This window comes from Corapipo altera, unplaced genomic scaffold, assembly GCF_003945725.1.
Source record: "Corapipo altera isolate COAL_440 unplaced genomic scaffold, ASM394572v1 2b, whole genome shotgun sequence".
Classification (NCBI taxonomy): Eukaryota; Metazoa; Chordata; class Aves; order Passeriformes; family Pipridae; genus Corapipo; species Corapipo altera.
This window is the reverse complement of record NW_020884874.1, coordinates 31,122,775-31,138,405: the sequence shown is the minus strand read 5'-3', so window position 1 is coordinate 31,138,405 and position 15,631 is coordinate 31,122,775. Positions and strand designations below refer to the sequence as shown.

The 15,631-nt window shown below is 42.7% G+C and overlaps 1 protein-coding gene across 1 annotated transcript; it reads right to left on the bottom strand.

The window, feature by feature from the left end:
- Positions 1–32: 32 nt before the first annotated feature.
- Positions 33–9,168, bottom strand: ACAT2 (acetyl-CoA acetyltransferase 2). Its single transcript, XM_027631286.1, has 9 exons — positions 9,007–9,168; positions 8,763–8,897; positions 7,387–7,568; positions 6,445–6,562; positions 5,531–5,674; positions 3,825–3,947; positions 2,968–3,122; positions 859–969; positions 33–273 (listed from the first exon to the last, which is right to left on the bottom strand). Exons 1-9 carry the CDS (start codon positions 9,053–9,055, stop codon positions 106–108), a joined length of 1,185 nt encoding a protein of 394 aa, XP_027487087.1. The 5' UTR covers positions 9,056–9,168; the 3' UTR covers positions 33–105.
- Between the last annotated feature and the right edge of the window lie 6,463 nt (positions 9,169–15,631).

Genomic DNA, 15,631 nt, shown 5'->3' with positions numbered 1-15,631 from the left:
TTTAATTTTAGGCAAAACAGACAACTGTGAGCTCCATTAGTAGAAGTTTATTAGTAAAATGTTTCAAAGCTAGTTAACATTAGCTGTTCGTTCATTCACTTGTGTTCATCGCTCAATGCACATGGCAATTCCCATTCCTCCTCCGATACACAGAGCAGCAACACCACGTTTTCCACCAGTTCGTTCCAGTGCGTGTAGAAGAGTTACAAGGATGCGACACCCAGAGGCACCAAGAGGGTGGCCAAGAGCAATAGCTCCCCCTTGGATATTAATCTTGGGGAGGAAAGAAAAAAAGAAAACCCAATATAGATGGTAAATCAAGAACATTTAACTAGCTTAGCTGACTTTCAACAGGAATGACTTATCTGGATCTAGCCCTTTGATTACATGCGACCCTGAAACAACAAACACCACTTCAGGGAGAAAGTGAACAGGGGTGAAACAGCTGTTAATCGGTATTTCTTCTGAAAGGACCCTGTTGTTGCCCTCTGAAGATAACTGAGGTGAATTCAGGGATGGCTTTTTGCTATCACTGGAATAATACCGTGGCACAAACCACTTTCAGCATGTTCAAATTGTGAATTAATTACAAGTATGCTCAAGCAGTTGCCTAGATTTGCATAAAAATCCACTGCAACAAAAGTTGTAATCTCTTCAGCTGGGAAACTGTGCCTGCTAGCAAAGCTAGCTAATGGCACAGCAGTGAAAAGAAATGCCTACTGGGCCTCCTGTCCTATTTGCTTACAGCAAAATGATTGCAAGAGGGCCATGCTCGCCAATACAGTGCAGATGCACAGAATGGAACAAGTCTGAATTACAGGAGGCAAAGTAATTCCAGCTTACAAATATATTCATTACCTTTTCTGGATTTACTTTCAATTCTTTTGCTATTGCAACAGATAGCGATGCAAAGGCTTCATTAATTTCAAACAGGTCAACTTGTTCTAGAGTCCAGCTGGCTTTGTCAATCTGAAAAAAAACAGCACAAGTAGGAGCTTATTATCTTTAAGGTTTTTTTAGCATCAGAGGAAGATTTTTAATAAGATTTAAATTGGGTAATTTAAAGCTACCACTTCTAAAAAGTTAAAGCAAAACAATTTTTTTATAGCCAGGGCTGACAATAGAATTCTTGAAGACAGACAAAATTTCAGTGTCAGCAGCAGTGGATACAATGTGCTGTAACGTGCTGGCCGCTCATAAAAATCCTCACTAATTTTACACACATAGTGGTGGTGGGGCAATTATGGGGAATCAAACTGTTCATGGTGCCCTTACTAGAACAAGTACTAGACTGAAAAGTAGGCTTTAACAGAATAAAAGCAAGTTTTTCAGGACATAGTCAGACTATTATTATAGATTCCTTACTGAGTAAAGACTTCTATACAGGAAATAGTGAGATGTCGATCATTAGTGTCGTGTAATTTGTACAGTCCTGCCTTTAAGTCATAAGTTTCCATTTGAAGGAAGCTCCTAACAGGCAACTATTTTGGACGATGGTTTGGCTCATGTTTTCACTTGAGAAACTTGTGATGCAATTGCCTACTCTGGTACAGGCTTGGACATGTTTCAAGTGTGTACATTTTTACTTCCACTTTGTTTCTAACAGCAGTACTTTCTCAGCAGAATCATCTGCAGCAATGATGTTTTACAACCTAGGCTGGCCAGATGGGTGCACCTCCAGGGCTACAGGCAAGGAGCAGGGCCTCTTTCTACAAAGGACAGTATGGAAACTGTTCTCCTTCTGGCAGAGGGTTAAAATACAGTATGTCATAAAACTAAAATGTATAACCTAGTCATTCTCTCCCTGTTTAGTGCTACGGTAAAAATCTGAAGAGGTGAACAGAAAATATATGAAGGATGTGAAGTATTTGATAACACACATTACAAAGTTTACATTAAGAAGCAGTGTGCCCTTTTTCAGAGTACCTACGCAATTATAGGTACTGTTAAATACAACTTGTCTGTACTACAGTTTAAACTAAAACTGTATTGTATATGCATTTACAGCATTTTTGATTTAAAAGAACAGTTTGAGATCTGGTAAGAAAAAGCTTCGGCATTACAGTTCTGAATTTCTTGTCAAAAGCCACAGAGCTTGGGTGAGTTCAAGTTAGCCTTCCATGTTGCCAGGACATTTCAGAGGCGAACAAAATAAGGCCTTTACGCAATATTAAAAAAACCAAGAAGGAATACTGAAGCAAATCTATTCTTAGTTGTACAAGAGTTCTTTTCATGCTCAATTTCATAGCACAGTTTTAACAAATAATCAGCTGGGCTTGCCATGGGCTATGTCTTTATTAAGCAAGCAGCGTGGTACCATCAGGGCTGCTCACTGGGGTGTTCTATTTGAGAACCTTGTCCTGTGGACTGAACCCTGAGCACATCAGTGGGTGCAGTAATGGTCCGAGCACATTAGTTGTGGTTTTGGAGTGCACATTGTTCTGTTTGACCCGAAAGGAATCCGGTTTGTATGCTCCAACCTTTTCGCAGGACAAACTGAAACACAAAGGGCACCATCCCATTGCAGATGCACTCACTGGCCCTTCTCAGTGTTGTGCTGTCGCAAACACAATCAGGCAATGATCTGAAAATTAACCCGGCCAGACACATTATCAGAACCATACCATGGCAGGACTGAATCATCACTAGGTTAGTACACACAACCCTGAAATTTGACCTTTAGCCTCCAAGGCTGTCTAGGTGCCCTTCCACAAACCTGACTAGCTTATGCTCTAAACTCCATTCGGACACCTATACATTTGGGGTTTTTTCCAACAAGTAGGCACTAGGCTGGTGGCACTAGAAATCTTCATCTTACATACTCTCCACTATTTTGAGTCTTGTTTTCACATAGTTTATTTTTTTCTACTAAATTTTCCTCAGAACATAGAAAAAACAAGGCATGGCTGGAAAATGAAAAGCAATTACAAACAAGAGTTTTAACATAATAGACAGATTATTACTTACAGCTTTCCTTATTGCTGAAATGGGCCCTACTCCCATTATAGATGGATCTATGCCTGTCTGAGCCCAAGATACAATCCGAGCCAAAGGCATAAGACCTCTCCTAGCAGCTTCTGATTTCTTCATTAGAAGTACAGCTGCAGCTCCATCATTTAGACCTGTGGAATGACAAATAACTTGTATGTATTTGTTGGGCTTTTACTCTACTAGTTTTTCCTGCTTGCATAAGTTCACAATTTAGACAAAACAAAAATCACAAATATTTTATTGATTTAGGTCAGTACTGTTCAGATCAGCCAAGTCTGATCTCTGCCACAAACACTTAAAAGGGAACTTTTAATTACTGCTGGAAATGTGACACGTTTGTGATTCTATTTGGAAAGCAGCAGGTGGAATAACTGACAATCTGAAAAAGTACATCAGATTTCTTAGGTAGACTGAAGAGGACAAGGGAAGAAGTTCCAAAGCTGCCTGTGGCAGTCTCACACAAGTAACATATTCAAACATGAATCATTCAGCTTTCCATTGTCCAGACCTGCAGTATCAGAAACCCTTAGACAGCTGCTTTTAAAAAGAAAGGATGTAGTTTCTATTCATTCCAGTCTATCAAATACTGATGTTAATCTTCAAAATCGTGTATTGTTTCATAGCAAACAAGCAAACAAGAGACAACTCATCTGTAAAGAAATCCTCCAGCACACCCAAAATTGAGTTCTACCTATGTTGTCAAACACATTGCCATTTCCTGCAAAATACATTCAGCAGTACCCAAAAGGCAGCCAAACCCCTCATAGAGACCCTGCCTTGAGCCACAGGCAGCTATTGTTCTTTTCCATTTCATTTTAGCCACATGGACCAACCTGAAGCATTAGCTGCTGTTACTGTCCCAGTTCCATCTGTCAGGAAACAGGGCTTTAACTTTGCCATTGTTTCCAAGTTGCTCCCATGTCGAGGGTGTTCATCTGTTTTAACTTCTATAGCACCTGCAAAACAGAGCGTTATGCCCTCACACATCTCAAACACGGTCTAATCACACATCTCAAACAGAAAGCCAGCACAAATAACAAGCTGAGTGGGAATACACACCATATTCCTTTTAACCAACAAGCCATTCTTATGTCACAGTCCAACTCAGTCCAGTTTAACAAATTGCTGTAACCCTCCAGCTCCTTCTAGCAGGGCAGACAGCTCATGTTTCCGCAAGACAAACCCTAACAACTGAAATACTGGCTAGTTGTATAGAAGTCAATCTTGTTCTCACTGTTCCTAACCCAACAGCTTCTCTTCTGGCAGAAGGCTATATTTCAAATGACACTTGTAGTAATCTTTTTACAAAGAGCAGCCAAGTGTCATTAAACATTATTATCTAAACTGGTGTCACGAAAGCCCTTCATTGGTTTATAACTGGCCTAAAGCCATGACTCTTCCTGCAGGATCTAGTCAATGCAAATGTTGAACAACTTTCTGGAAAATTCAGTTTTTACATCTACCTCACAAGGTGCTGGGGAATTCCCCTACTCTAGAAACAGATCTCTGGCTCCAGCACCATAATGGGCCTGTTTATATCCCTAAATAGAAGCACACCTAATATAAGTAACTTCACCAAGTTAATTACTGTCATAGTGTACTAGGTGGGCAATGTCTGCCAGATCAACAAGACTATTTTTAAGTTTGGTGCAGCAGGAGCCTTAAAAAAAATGAAAAATACTGATTTTGGTACCATATCCCAACCTATGCTAAGTCAGTGATTTGTCTAGGTAGAAGTCATGGCTGGGCTTTGCGAATGAAGATTTGGGAAGGGCTCTACCCACATTTGTTACAGGTACACTGGTGGCTAAAAAGGCCAATACGAGATAGACATGTCCGGTTGCAAAAGGCACAGCAGAAGGACTCCTTAGGTGGTACATTCTGCAAGACACAATTCTTTCTGTGTTGTCTTTTCTCCTCAAGGGTGATCCTGTGTGCGTTCTCAAAGGAAGGAGCAGCATTGAAGATAGTGTGTCTCCAGACCTCCCGATTGGAGGCCAGAGTAGACCAGTTATGTTGATCAATCTGGCCAGGGCTGAGATGTTGTTTCAAGGAAGTCCTTGTATCTCCTCTTCGGGGCTCCTCTCTTGCGGCAGCCGGTGGCAAGTTCCCCATAAAGCAAGATCTTAGGGAGGCGGTGGTCCTTCATCCTTGAGACGTGTCCTCCCCAACGCAGCTGTGTTCTCAGCAACATGGCCTCAATACTTGTGACTGCTGCCTGTTCTAGAACAGATGTATTGGTCACATAATCTGACCAGTGAATGTTCAGGATTGTAGAGAGACAGCGTTGATGGAAGCGTTCTAGGAGTCGCAGGTGGTGGCGGTAGATGACCCATGATTCTGATCCATATAAAAAGAGTGACCCTTGATGATGATTTGTATTGCTTCTCTTCTTATTTAAAAATTATCCACTGAAAGCTGAAAACAGGCTACATACTTACAAAAAGGCTGTGTAAGTGGGAAATCAATTGCTTATAGGAGACATAGTAGAAAACAAATTTTTCTTTAAAATCACCTCTCATTATCCATTCACACCTACCTTTTTTAGAAGGTACAAGAACAGAAACAATTTCTTTTGTAAAATAGCCAGCTTTCTGTGCTGCCTCTGCCCTGTTTTGTGACTGTACAGCAAGTCGGTCTTGTTCCTCTCTGCTGACTTGCCACTGTTTGGCCACATTTTCAGCTGAAATAGGGACAAAGTGCAAACTGCCATCAGGAAATGCAAAAATTTTAAGTTGTAAAATTGTAAGCACAAATGTAGTCATTAATGTTTGCTCTAGCAAGCAGCTGAGCTTGTTGAACAGTTTCCATTCTGACTTCCTCATTTTGTTTGTTCATGATGCTCATATTTTCTCTTGAGGGTGAAAATTTCTGTGTGGGATCTCCCAGATGTTATATCAAAATAAATACAAATGCAAACAAGCTTTTCTAGTTTATTTCTTCTCTGGACTATTAAGATCAGTTCTTTCTACAGCTGCTTCAGAAGAGGGAACAGTTCTGAAGTTACTCTGTTTCCTAAACAGGGTCTGAAAAAGCAGTTGGCTGACTTTCCATCCAGGGTGCAATAACCTGAAGTTGTAGAACTATGTGTACCCACAGGACACTACGTAATTCCCCCTACCTGTAAATCTGTGCTGCTAAGTGTTCCAGTTACATACAGGGATCATTTTGTTTTGTTTTTTTTTTTTTCCGAAATTAAATTTCTCAGATGTGGAGGAGATGTAGAGAGATTAGCCCAGGCAGAAAAAAACCCCAAAACAGTAGCTTTACAAACAAAATGGAAGATGGCTTCAATGTCTTTCAGTATAACGGATTTCTTTCTTTTTCATGACTACAACTTAAGGACAGCTTGTAACACCTTATTTGTAACTTCAGGTTTCTGAAATTTCTTGTCAGTGAATTCTTTTTTCCTCCCCAGTTAAGCCTTTCCTTTTCTGGACTGTCATTACTTACCTGTTATACCCATATGATATTGATAAAAAGCATCTGTAAGGCCATCAAGGATTATAGTGTCTTGCAAGGAAGCCTCTCCCATTTTCACCCCAGCTCGCATGTGAACGACATGAGGAGCCTGCAAGAGGGTATTTCAAAAGGAGTCAGATGGTTTACATCTCTCGTGCACAATACAGCCAGACCACTGAAGAGACAGACTCCTGCCTTGCTAGTAGCTACCCCAAATCCCAGTAGTCTTCCCAGCCATCTGCTCTGCCTCTCCCTCCAAAGCCTGCCAGCTGGCATGTTGTTTGGCCTGTGCGTTCCCCCAGCAACAGATCATGGAGCAGCATTTCCTCTCCAGACTGAATCAATCGTCCCTGGGGCCACAAAGCCATGGGTCTCCCATCCTACCAGTCTGCTCTAGAGTGCCAACATCAGTCTCAGCACAGGCAGCTGAGCCCCAGCAGAAGAGGCCATCCCTTTCTTGGGCCCAGGACCAGGACCAGCCCAGGACCATTCCTGAATACAACCTTGGGATGGACACCTTGAAATAAAACTGCTTTGCTTCCTTTCCAAGCTCAAATTGCTTGATGAACAATAACATTTTCAGTTATTCCTTCTTTGGGCTTCTTGCAACACAAAAAACCTGTCTATTGCCAGTTGTCACAGGCAAATCAGTCAGAATAACAGGGCTAGATGGAAATGAAAATGGAATTTTAAGTGTGGTATGTGTTTGCATGGCACCTTTTCAATATGAGGCCTTTTTCTTTTTTTCTTTTTTTAAAGCACACAACTGAAGTCAATTGTTGCATGTATAAATTCATTCACAAGCAGAGAAATCACAGCTACTCTTTCGATCTGTCTCCCAAATGTCCGCCTACAAACACAGGGTTTCAACATAACTTAATGCTGTTTGCTCCCAGTAAGCCAGAACAATGTGAGTGCAATCCTTTGCTTTACCTTGCTCATACTTTCCATGCCTCCTGCAACCACGATGCTGGATTCTCCCATCAGTATGGACTGAGCAGCCAGACATACTGCTTTCAAGCCTGACCCACAGATCATCTGGCAGCTCCAGGCAGGCACAGAGTACGGGATGCCTGCAGCAACACTCGCCTGCCGGACAGGATTCTGGCCAGCACCTGTGGGAACAGGCGGCATTTTATCTTTGTTCTTAAAAAATGAATGTTGGCCTTGTCACTTTTCACAACAGTACCCCAATTCCATCAAAATTTAGAGCTTGCTCCTACTTTCAGTTGGTAGATAGAGAAGTTCCCAGCAGTAATCTGTAAACAGGAGCCTCTCTCATTTACACTGTTGATCAATAAATGCCTGTAAGATCAGGGATTTGATACAGCTAGTTTTATATTTGCCACTCTGCTTTTGATGGCAGGTCAGATGAAACACCCACTTCAGATTAGCACTAGCCCACTGCACATCTGTAAGGTGATAGCTCATTTAAACTGCTACTTGCTGAAGAGTTTTTCTTTTGACATCTATACGTCACCAGCAGACAACTTTCCCTAAAAGTTCACGTGGAAACCAAAAGCACAGTTATACAAGAACAGTTTCTGAAAGTTTCCAGTCTTTGTTGTAATCACGATGGATATAATAGGAGCACTATATTCAAAGAAAAGAGTCTTCATCTGCATCTCCCTAGGCCAAAGTAATGTCGGCTCTTTATACGCAAAGAAATGGTTAAGGAGAGCACATCATTCAGCATGCTAAAAATATACAGGAATCTAGTTCAGCTTTAAGTAAGACAAACATATTTATTTCTATTCTTTTCTTTCTCCATCTTTAAAACACAAACCTGTCCTATGACTCTGCTGATCAAACACGACCCTGGAACAAGCAGGAACCTGTTCAAAAGAAACAATTCCCTATCACCCGCATTTTCATTAAATCAAAATATTTGTCTCCGAGCAAATGGCATTACAGATCTTGCAGGTCGATCTTGCAGATAAGCACAAATGCAGGCCTGGCTCTTAAAATTTCAGTTATCATTACTTAGGATGTTAAATTTAGGAGCAGAGATTAACAAGGCGAGAGAAGGGATGCTGTAACAAACAAAATAAACTGACATTCACACACACACTGTTACCTGCTTCGGGGATTTAAAAACACCCCAAACTATCCTGCACCACATCCTTTCCAAAAACCCAGCAATGGGTTCGGTCACCCAGAGCACACGGAGGAGTGACCACGCTGCCGCTCAAGCGCTTTAATAAGGAACCGCGTGTTTCTAATGGCAAGGGATAACGTCCTGGAAGATGAAACCTGAGCTGTTTCACTGGGGCAATCACGGAGAGATGCGGCCGTGGAGAAGGGAGTACCTGCGGTGAGGACCTGCCCCAGGATCACCTCCGACACCTCCTCGGGGGCCAGCCCGGCCCGCCGCAGCACCTCCTTGATGACGGTGGCGCCCAGCTCGTGCGCGGGGAGCGCCGACAGCCCACCGTTGAAGGATCCTGGGAGAGAGGACACAGAGGGAGAGCGATCAGCACGCGGACATCCGCCCAGCCCTGAGGGAAGCATCTGCCGCCCGGTCCCGGCGGGGCACCCGGCGCTGCCTCTCACCCACGGCGGTCCTGGCGGCGGACACGAAGACGACGGGGTCCGTGCTCATGGCGGCGGGGGCGGCAGAGCGGAGCGGGAACAGGACGGGCGGGGAGCTGCAGCGGGAGCAACAGAGGGAACAGCAGCCAGAGCTGGAGCGAAAGCGGAGTCAGCGCCGGTCCCGCCCCTCCCGGCGGCAGGCGAGGGGCGGGAAGAAGGAGCCGGCGACGGGGATTCGTGGCCGGGCACCTGAGGAGAGCGCGGGGGCCGGGCGGGCGGTGGCGCGGCCGGGCCGTCCCCCGGGGCGATGGGGCGAGGGCGGCCTCAGCCGCCTCTTTCCGAGCTCCTTCCCAGCTCCTTCACGGGCGGGGCCGAAGACAGGAGCGGCTTCGCTGGCCAGGCCGGGCCCGCTGCTGAGGGTCGGTCACTTCCCTGTGGCCCCCCCCGCGCACAGAGCCGGTGCCTGCTCCGCGCCCGCTGACAGCGTTGTCTACTTCTCTATAAAATAAAGCATGCGGATCAAATGCTCTGCTGTCACATTGAGGCTTTAAGGACTGTTTGTTTATTTCATGACGGCATTTCACGGGATCTGTACGAACAGGAAGAAGGAATAACAATTTGAATTAAACTGTGCAAAACTGCCTATCGCTGGTTTGATCTGCTCAGCACCTGATGCCCAGAGATTACCAACACCCAACTCGGCCTTCTCGGCCTTTTCTTTTTTTGTTTCCTAAATTTAACAGAAGCCTAACATATATATGATTGATACATATATATATATATATTAGCATAAACAGCGCTTCGCCGCTGGCCCAAAAGCTGTTGCTGTCTACCCTGCCCAAAGAGGCAAGAAGGGAGCTGCTCCCAGGCTGCCTGCATGGGAGGCGAGTGCTGCAAGGGCAAAGCCGAGTTAGCCGAGGAGGACGCGGCGCTGGCCGCAGGAGGTCCCGGCATCCAGGGAGCTGGAAGGAGAGGAGGCGGCTGCAGCAGTGGTCGCAACCCTCAGCAGGACGGGCAGGCAGGAATGTATCTCTGCCGGGAAATGTGTGTGGGAAGCCTAGAGATCCTTTTAGATATTTCGGTCTTACTGAAGAATAAGGTCAAAGGAGAGAACCGTGTGTTATAAGATTTCTTCCATTACTTTGGCATTTCCAACTTTTAGCGAAAGAAGAATCCTTTTAGATATCTTTAGAAAGGAAATATCAGGAAAATCCTCTGGGCAGCCAAATATTTAGGTGGAATGATCTGCCAGTCTCTTAAGGATTCATTGGCAACAGGCGTGCACCACTGCTTTTCTTTAATGATGCTGTGCACTCAGAGGGGCTGATAACACTGACTAAAACCTCAGATTAGGTTTTAGTCTTTTTGAAAAGGCTCATCAGTGAACAATTTGTAGATCTAACATAGAAGCAAAACTCAGGAATATATGATTTTAAGCAATCCAGAGTGATTGTTTTAGAAAAATATTGTATGGTTCTGGAACAACCCTTTATGACTGAATGTAGTCCCTGCACAATTTCAAAATTCAGTAGAGAGTGAGTAATATAGACGTATGAGGGCAGGACACATATCAATATGTCATTCTTAATGCAACATTCACTGATTGAAACTTAAAGTTTTCAATGCAAATACAAAATCAATAACATGAGATGAGCTCAGATTAACACTAAATGTTAGCAGGTGTTCAAAGTCCACAACTGACAATGCACCTGAAGTAAGCCTGATGGACAGGATTCTCTTGTATTTGAAACTTTACAAATATCACCATAAATACTAAATTGAACAAAATGCAGGGCTTCAGCCTTTTCCCTCCCCACACTTCACTAACAGACAGAAAAAATTTGAATGTGAAGCAGCCCTAGGGACTTCAGGCGAGCTCACCCCAGCAAGCTGACCTGCTGCACCTTTGCTCTCAGCCCTAAACAGAACTGTTTTTTAAATCAAGACTAATGACGAACCAGCCTGCGATGTTGGGCCACCCTGAAACGACAGAGATGAATTTTATCTTGGTATGTTTATCAGATCTGTAGTATCCTATTTACCTCTGCTTGGATGATGTCCAGGATTGAGATCCAAATGGATAAAGAGGGCATGTAATAGAACAAAATAACATAGCAATTGCACAAGGGCAAATAGTTATGAAACATGTATGGTACAGATCAAAGTTAAGTTATTTAAATGCAGAAAAAAACCCTAGTAAATGTGACTAGGCAGCTGTGCTTTTAAATTCAGTGTAGTTAATGAGCAGCATAATACACAACAGCAAACTACTGCTCTATGCTGGTACATTTTGACATTTCTTGGAAAATAGTTCTGTGAAATTTACTAAGTCAGTATAATTAGGACATCAATTCAGAACAGAATGCATACCTCCCTATCAGTAAAAGAGTAAGGCTACATTGCATAAAGTTTATTTATTACCTTACTGTGAACACAATGAAATGGACTTGTTCCTTCTTCGAAATATCAGAGTGCAAATATTTCGGCATTTTTATTTAGTAATGATGGCTCAGTCTTAATAGAAATAGGCTAAAATTTGGAGGATTTCGGTGTTCACAGATTTAGTCTTCTGCTAAATAATTTTTTTCTAAATTTGACCTTTACAAAGAGCAATGTTGTTACCAAAATGTGAAACCCTTGCTTTTTACCACAAATCTGACACTCTGTTGGTGAATATTTACAAAAACAGTTTTGTTGGGGATGCGCCTTTTATAGGCAAAAACATAAGAACAATTACTTTAAATTAATAAATCTTGATATGAGTTAATTCTTTAATTTTTTAAAAAATTAAGTTTTATCACTTTCCTGCAATAGTAAATTCTCTAGTCTTTAAAATCTTATACACAAATAGTGGTATAATATCTGCTTAGGGCACTCAGGCTTGCTGGACACCTTTAGTACCTTAAGGCTCTTCCTCATGTCTAGAAAGACAATTCATTCTTTTGTTTTCTTAGCAGTGGACTGACATTCAGATTTCCATGGGTAGGTTCAGCACATAAGGCATGTCTCAAAGAACACGTTGTTTTCCCATTGAGGACAAGATCTACATTCCCTAAACTCTCCAACCTGATTGACTGTGTCCTTGGAAATCAAGTTCCTGATACGCAGGAAAATGTTCTTGGCTGTGTTAAGAGCAATCTGTGTTTTCCTTGAATCTATTTTTGTCAGGGAATGCTCATAATCTAATCTGTGTTTAATTAAAAAAATGCTGGTTTTCCCTCAGACATGAAAACATTTACACTATTAAAAATATCTGGGCCTTTCTATGGTTTTTTAAAAAAGTATAGTAAACCCCTGGGTTTATATCCTTAGCAGCTATATGCACACCTGAACTCCAAATATAAGCTGCGGTATTTATCAAGCGTCCTCAAAAATGAGTCATAATTTGTTTGTAATTGAATTTGGATTGATTATCAGTCAGGGGATGTCTTCAGGAGAGGCTCTGGAGTTCACTCACTGGTGTGGTCAGACCTTAACATGAATAAAATTTCTAACCACTATGTGGCACGCACCAATTCACATGTGTATGGGAGCATCACAAGTGCTGCAATCTGGGAAACAAGAGTTGCAAGTCAAATTGAGTCTAAGTAGCTGTACATTATCACAGTGCTGATTTTATATGTTTTCTTGGGGTCTTTTATGCACAAACACACACATACATATAAATTGGTAAAACATACTGGTAATTAAAAAAGAAATCCTTTTAAGAGGTTTCTGAAGAAGTTTAATTTCTTCTTGATATAAATATGTAAGAGAAATATGTGATAATTCCACTGAGACCCTTAAAAGCATATTATGAGCATTAAGCCTGCAGGCTAGTATTCAGGAAGCTTGTCTAAGAGAGGGAGAGTTCACCACTGTCAGATTTGGGCTTTATGCTGCCCAGATCTTTACCTACCCAAAGAACCTGTCTTTATGACTTTCTTCTCAGTGCAGCAATTGTACATTTTATCTTTCCCCCACACCTGTTGGCTATAGCAACCTTTTCCAGTGTGCCCGAGAGCTCATTCTCTGCTCCAGCAGATGCACTGTGGTTTTGCCTTGCTCCATCTCCTACCCTTCCAAGTCAAGGACAGCCTCTGCAAGAGCCAACTGACCTTTTTTTAGTTCCTGATATTTCAAAGTATTTTAAAATGCTGAGAAATTTATGTACAGCACTCCAAACATTTTTTTTTTTAATTTTGAAAAATGCTTTATCTTCCTTTTACCCTAATTCTTAGCTTTCCTGACCTGCAGACAAATTTTTCGCGAGTGTTTTACACTAGGAAGTGTTTCCCTTGGAGCCTGCCTTTTCCTTGCCATGGCATGTCGCCCGCCCTTGCCCATGGTGTGGGAATGGCCCATGTGTTCCCACAGGGGGTTTGGGGCCACTACACACTTGGGGCCCCACATTGCTTCCCCTGCAGTCACCACTGGGGCCTCAGGAGTAGCCCACGCAGAGACATGGTAGAATGCAGACAGAAAAATGAGCCAAAAAAAAGAAGGGACAAACAGCATCCCTCTGAACTGAGAAGTGTTGTGGTGTTTGTGTTGTTACAACTGCCTTCCGTCTGAAACCAAAGCGTAAAAAAGAAACCCAGAACCAGGCAGGTGAAACCAAAGAAACCCAGAACCAGGCAGGTGAAACCAAGGAGGAGCCATCCAGTTAATGTAATTAAGTTAACAAGCAACATACTCTCATTAGAGGAACTTAAAACTGGGCAAACTGTCCTGCTCACTCATTCGTAATCTGGTTCTTATTCTATTTTATCATTATAGGTGAATAAATATATGAAGTTTGCTTTTGTGTTGGTGCTTGGATAGATCATGATATGTCCTCTCATCTGGGGACTGACAATACTGCCGGGGGTTACGCTACCACCTATTACTTGAAAGCTTGACTAATTAGAGGACTGGGCAATCACCAACCATAGGAAATTCAACAAGGGTAAGTGCCAAATTCTGGGATGGGGCAACCCTGGATGTTCGTACAGACTGGGGAATGAGGTGCCAGAAAGCAGTGCTGGGGAAAGGGACCTGGAGGTCCTGGTCTATGGCAAGTTGAATATGAGTCAGCAGTGCCCTGGCAGCCAGGAGGGCCAACCATGTCCGGGGGGACATCACACAAAGCATTAACCTTACCTTGAATATCATGTGCAGTTTTGGGCACCACAATATAAGAAAGGTATTAAGCTACTAGAGAGTGTCCAAAGGAAGACAAGAAAGATGGTGAAGGGCCTTGAGGGGAAGCTATATGAGGAGCAGCTGAGATCACTTGGTCTGTTGAGCCTCGAGAAGAGGAGACTGAGGAGAGAATTCATTGCAGTCTACAACTTCCTTGTAAGGGGAAGAGGAGGGGCAGGCACTGATCCAGTGCTGTATCTGTGGTGACTAGTGACAGAATCTGAGGGAATGGTCTGAAGTTGTATCAAGGGAGGTTTAGGTTGGATATTAGAAAAAGGTTCTTCACCCAGAGGGTGGTTGGGTGCTGGAAGAGGCTCTCCAAGGAAGTGGTCACAGCACCAAGCCTGACAGCATTAAAGAAGCATTTGAACAGCACATGATGTGACTCTCAGGGATGGTCCTGTGGAGGGTTAAGGCTTGGACTCTATGATCCTCGTGGGTCCTTTCCAACTCAGCATATTCTATGAAAAAGCAAAGTTACTCCCGTTACCATGCTGTAAACACAACCCAATGTGGGTGTCAACATGTTTGTTCCAGTAGCACTAAAAAGTCCCAGAGTAGTTCTCACTGTGTTATGGGATGTGCAAACAGAACAAAAGAGTATTTCAGTTAAATGTTCTCTTCTCAAAGGTATTAGAGGACTGATTACCAAATTGCTGCCCTTATTTTCCTAAACAAAAATTATAGGTGTAGCCTGATAATACCTGTATTAATTTGAAGGCACAGAAGGAAGGCAGTCCAGAGTATGAAGCTCTGCAGGCTGATTCCACTTATTTCTAGATGTCCCTTGCTGCCTGCCTCTTTCTCAGCTAGCATATTTCCCACAAATGTAATCTACGCTTGTAAAGATAAATTTAAAACAACTACGTGCTGACAAGGGGTAAAAAATGCAGGAATATTTTCTACATGCTCATGAAGACAAACAATGGTGGAAGGTTTACCATCCTACACCTTACACTGTATCTGAGCTAGGCCTTTGTCTGTACTACTAAAAAGACACAAAGGAGGCCTGGGTTCTGAATTTAACAAAAAGTAGCTAATCTCCAGACAAAATATTGGGAAATCTTCTGTTTACATCACCACTAATACAGAGAAAATGTTGGGTAATTTATATACAAAATAGAAATATACAGAATAGAAGCAGCCCCCAAGTGTATATCTCCATCTACTTTATGTGGAAAAAGTTTTAATTTTTTGTCCTGCATGGCTTATATGCATTTTTAGCATTGTAATGCTTACATCTGCACTCGGGGAAATCAAGCCAGTTTGCTACATTACTGTTCATATTAAAGCCTACTCTAATATTTCAGCGCCTCTTCCATGCCACCATATCCTGTGATGGTTCCATCTGTCAATTGGTATCTTGAATGCTTGAAACGAGTATCTGCAAGGAAAGCAGATGCAGGAGCATCTGAGTTGAAAGGGACTCACACAGATCATTGAGTCACACTCTTGAGTGAATGGCCCATGCAGGGAACGACAC

Bases quoted from the DNA above. Each gene is read 5' to 3' on its own strand.
- ACAT2 (XM_027631286.1), bottom strand. From the start codon at position 9,055: ATGAGCACGGACCCCGTCGTCTTCGTGTCCGCCGCCAGGACCGCCGTG. The intron at 6,563-7,386 runs GTAAAGCAAAGG...ACCCTCTTGCAG, and splicing joins GCATGGAAAGTATGAGCAAG to GCTCCTCATGTCGTTCACAT. The intron at 274-858 runs GTAATGAATATA...TTCCTCCCCAAG, and splicing joins TGAAAGTAAATCCAGAAAAG to ATTAATATCCAAGGGGGAGC.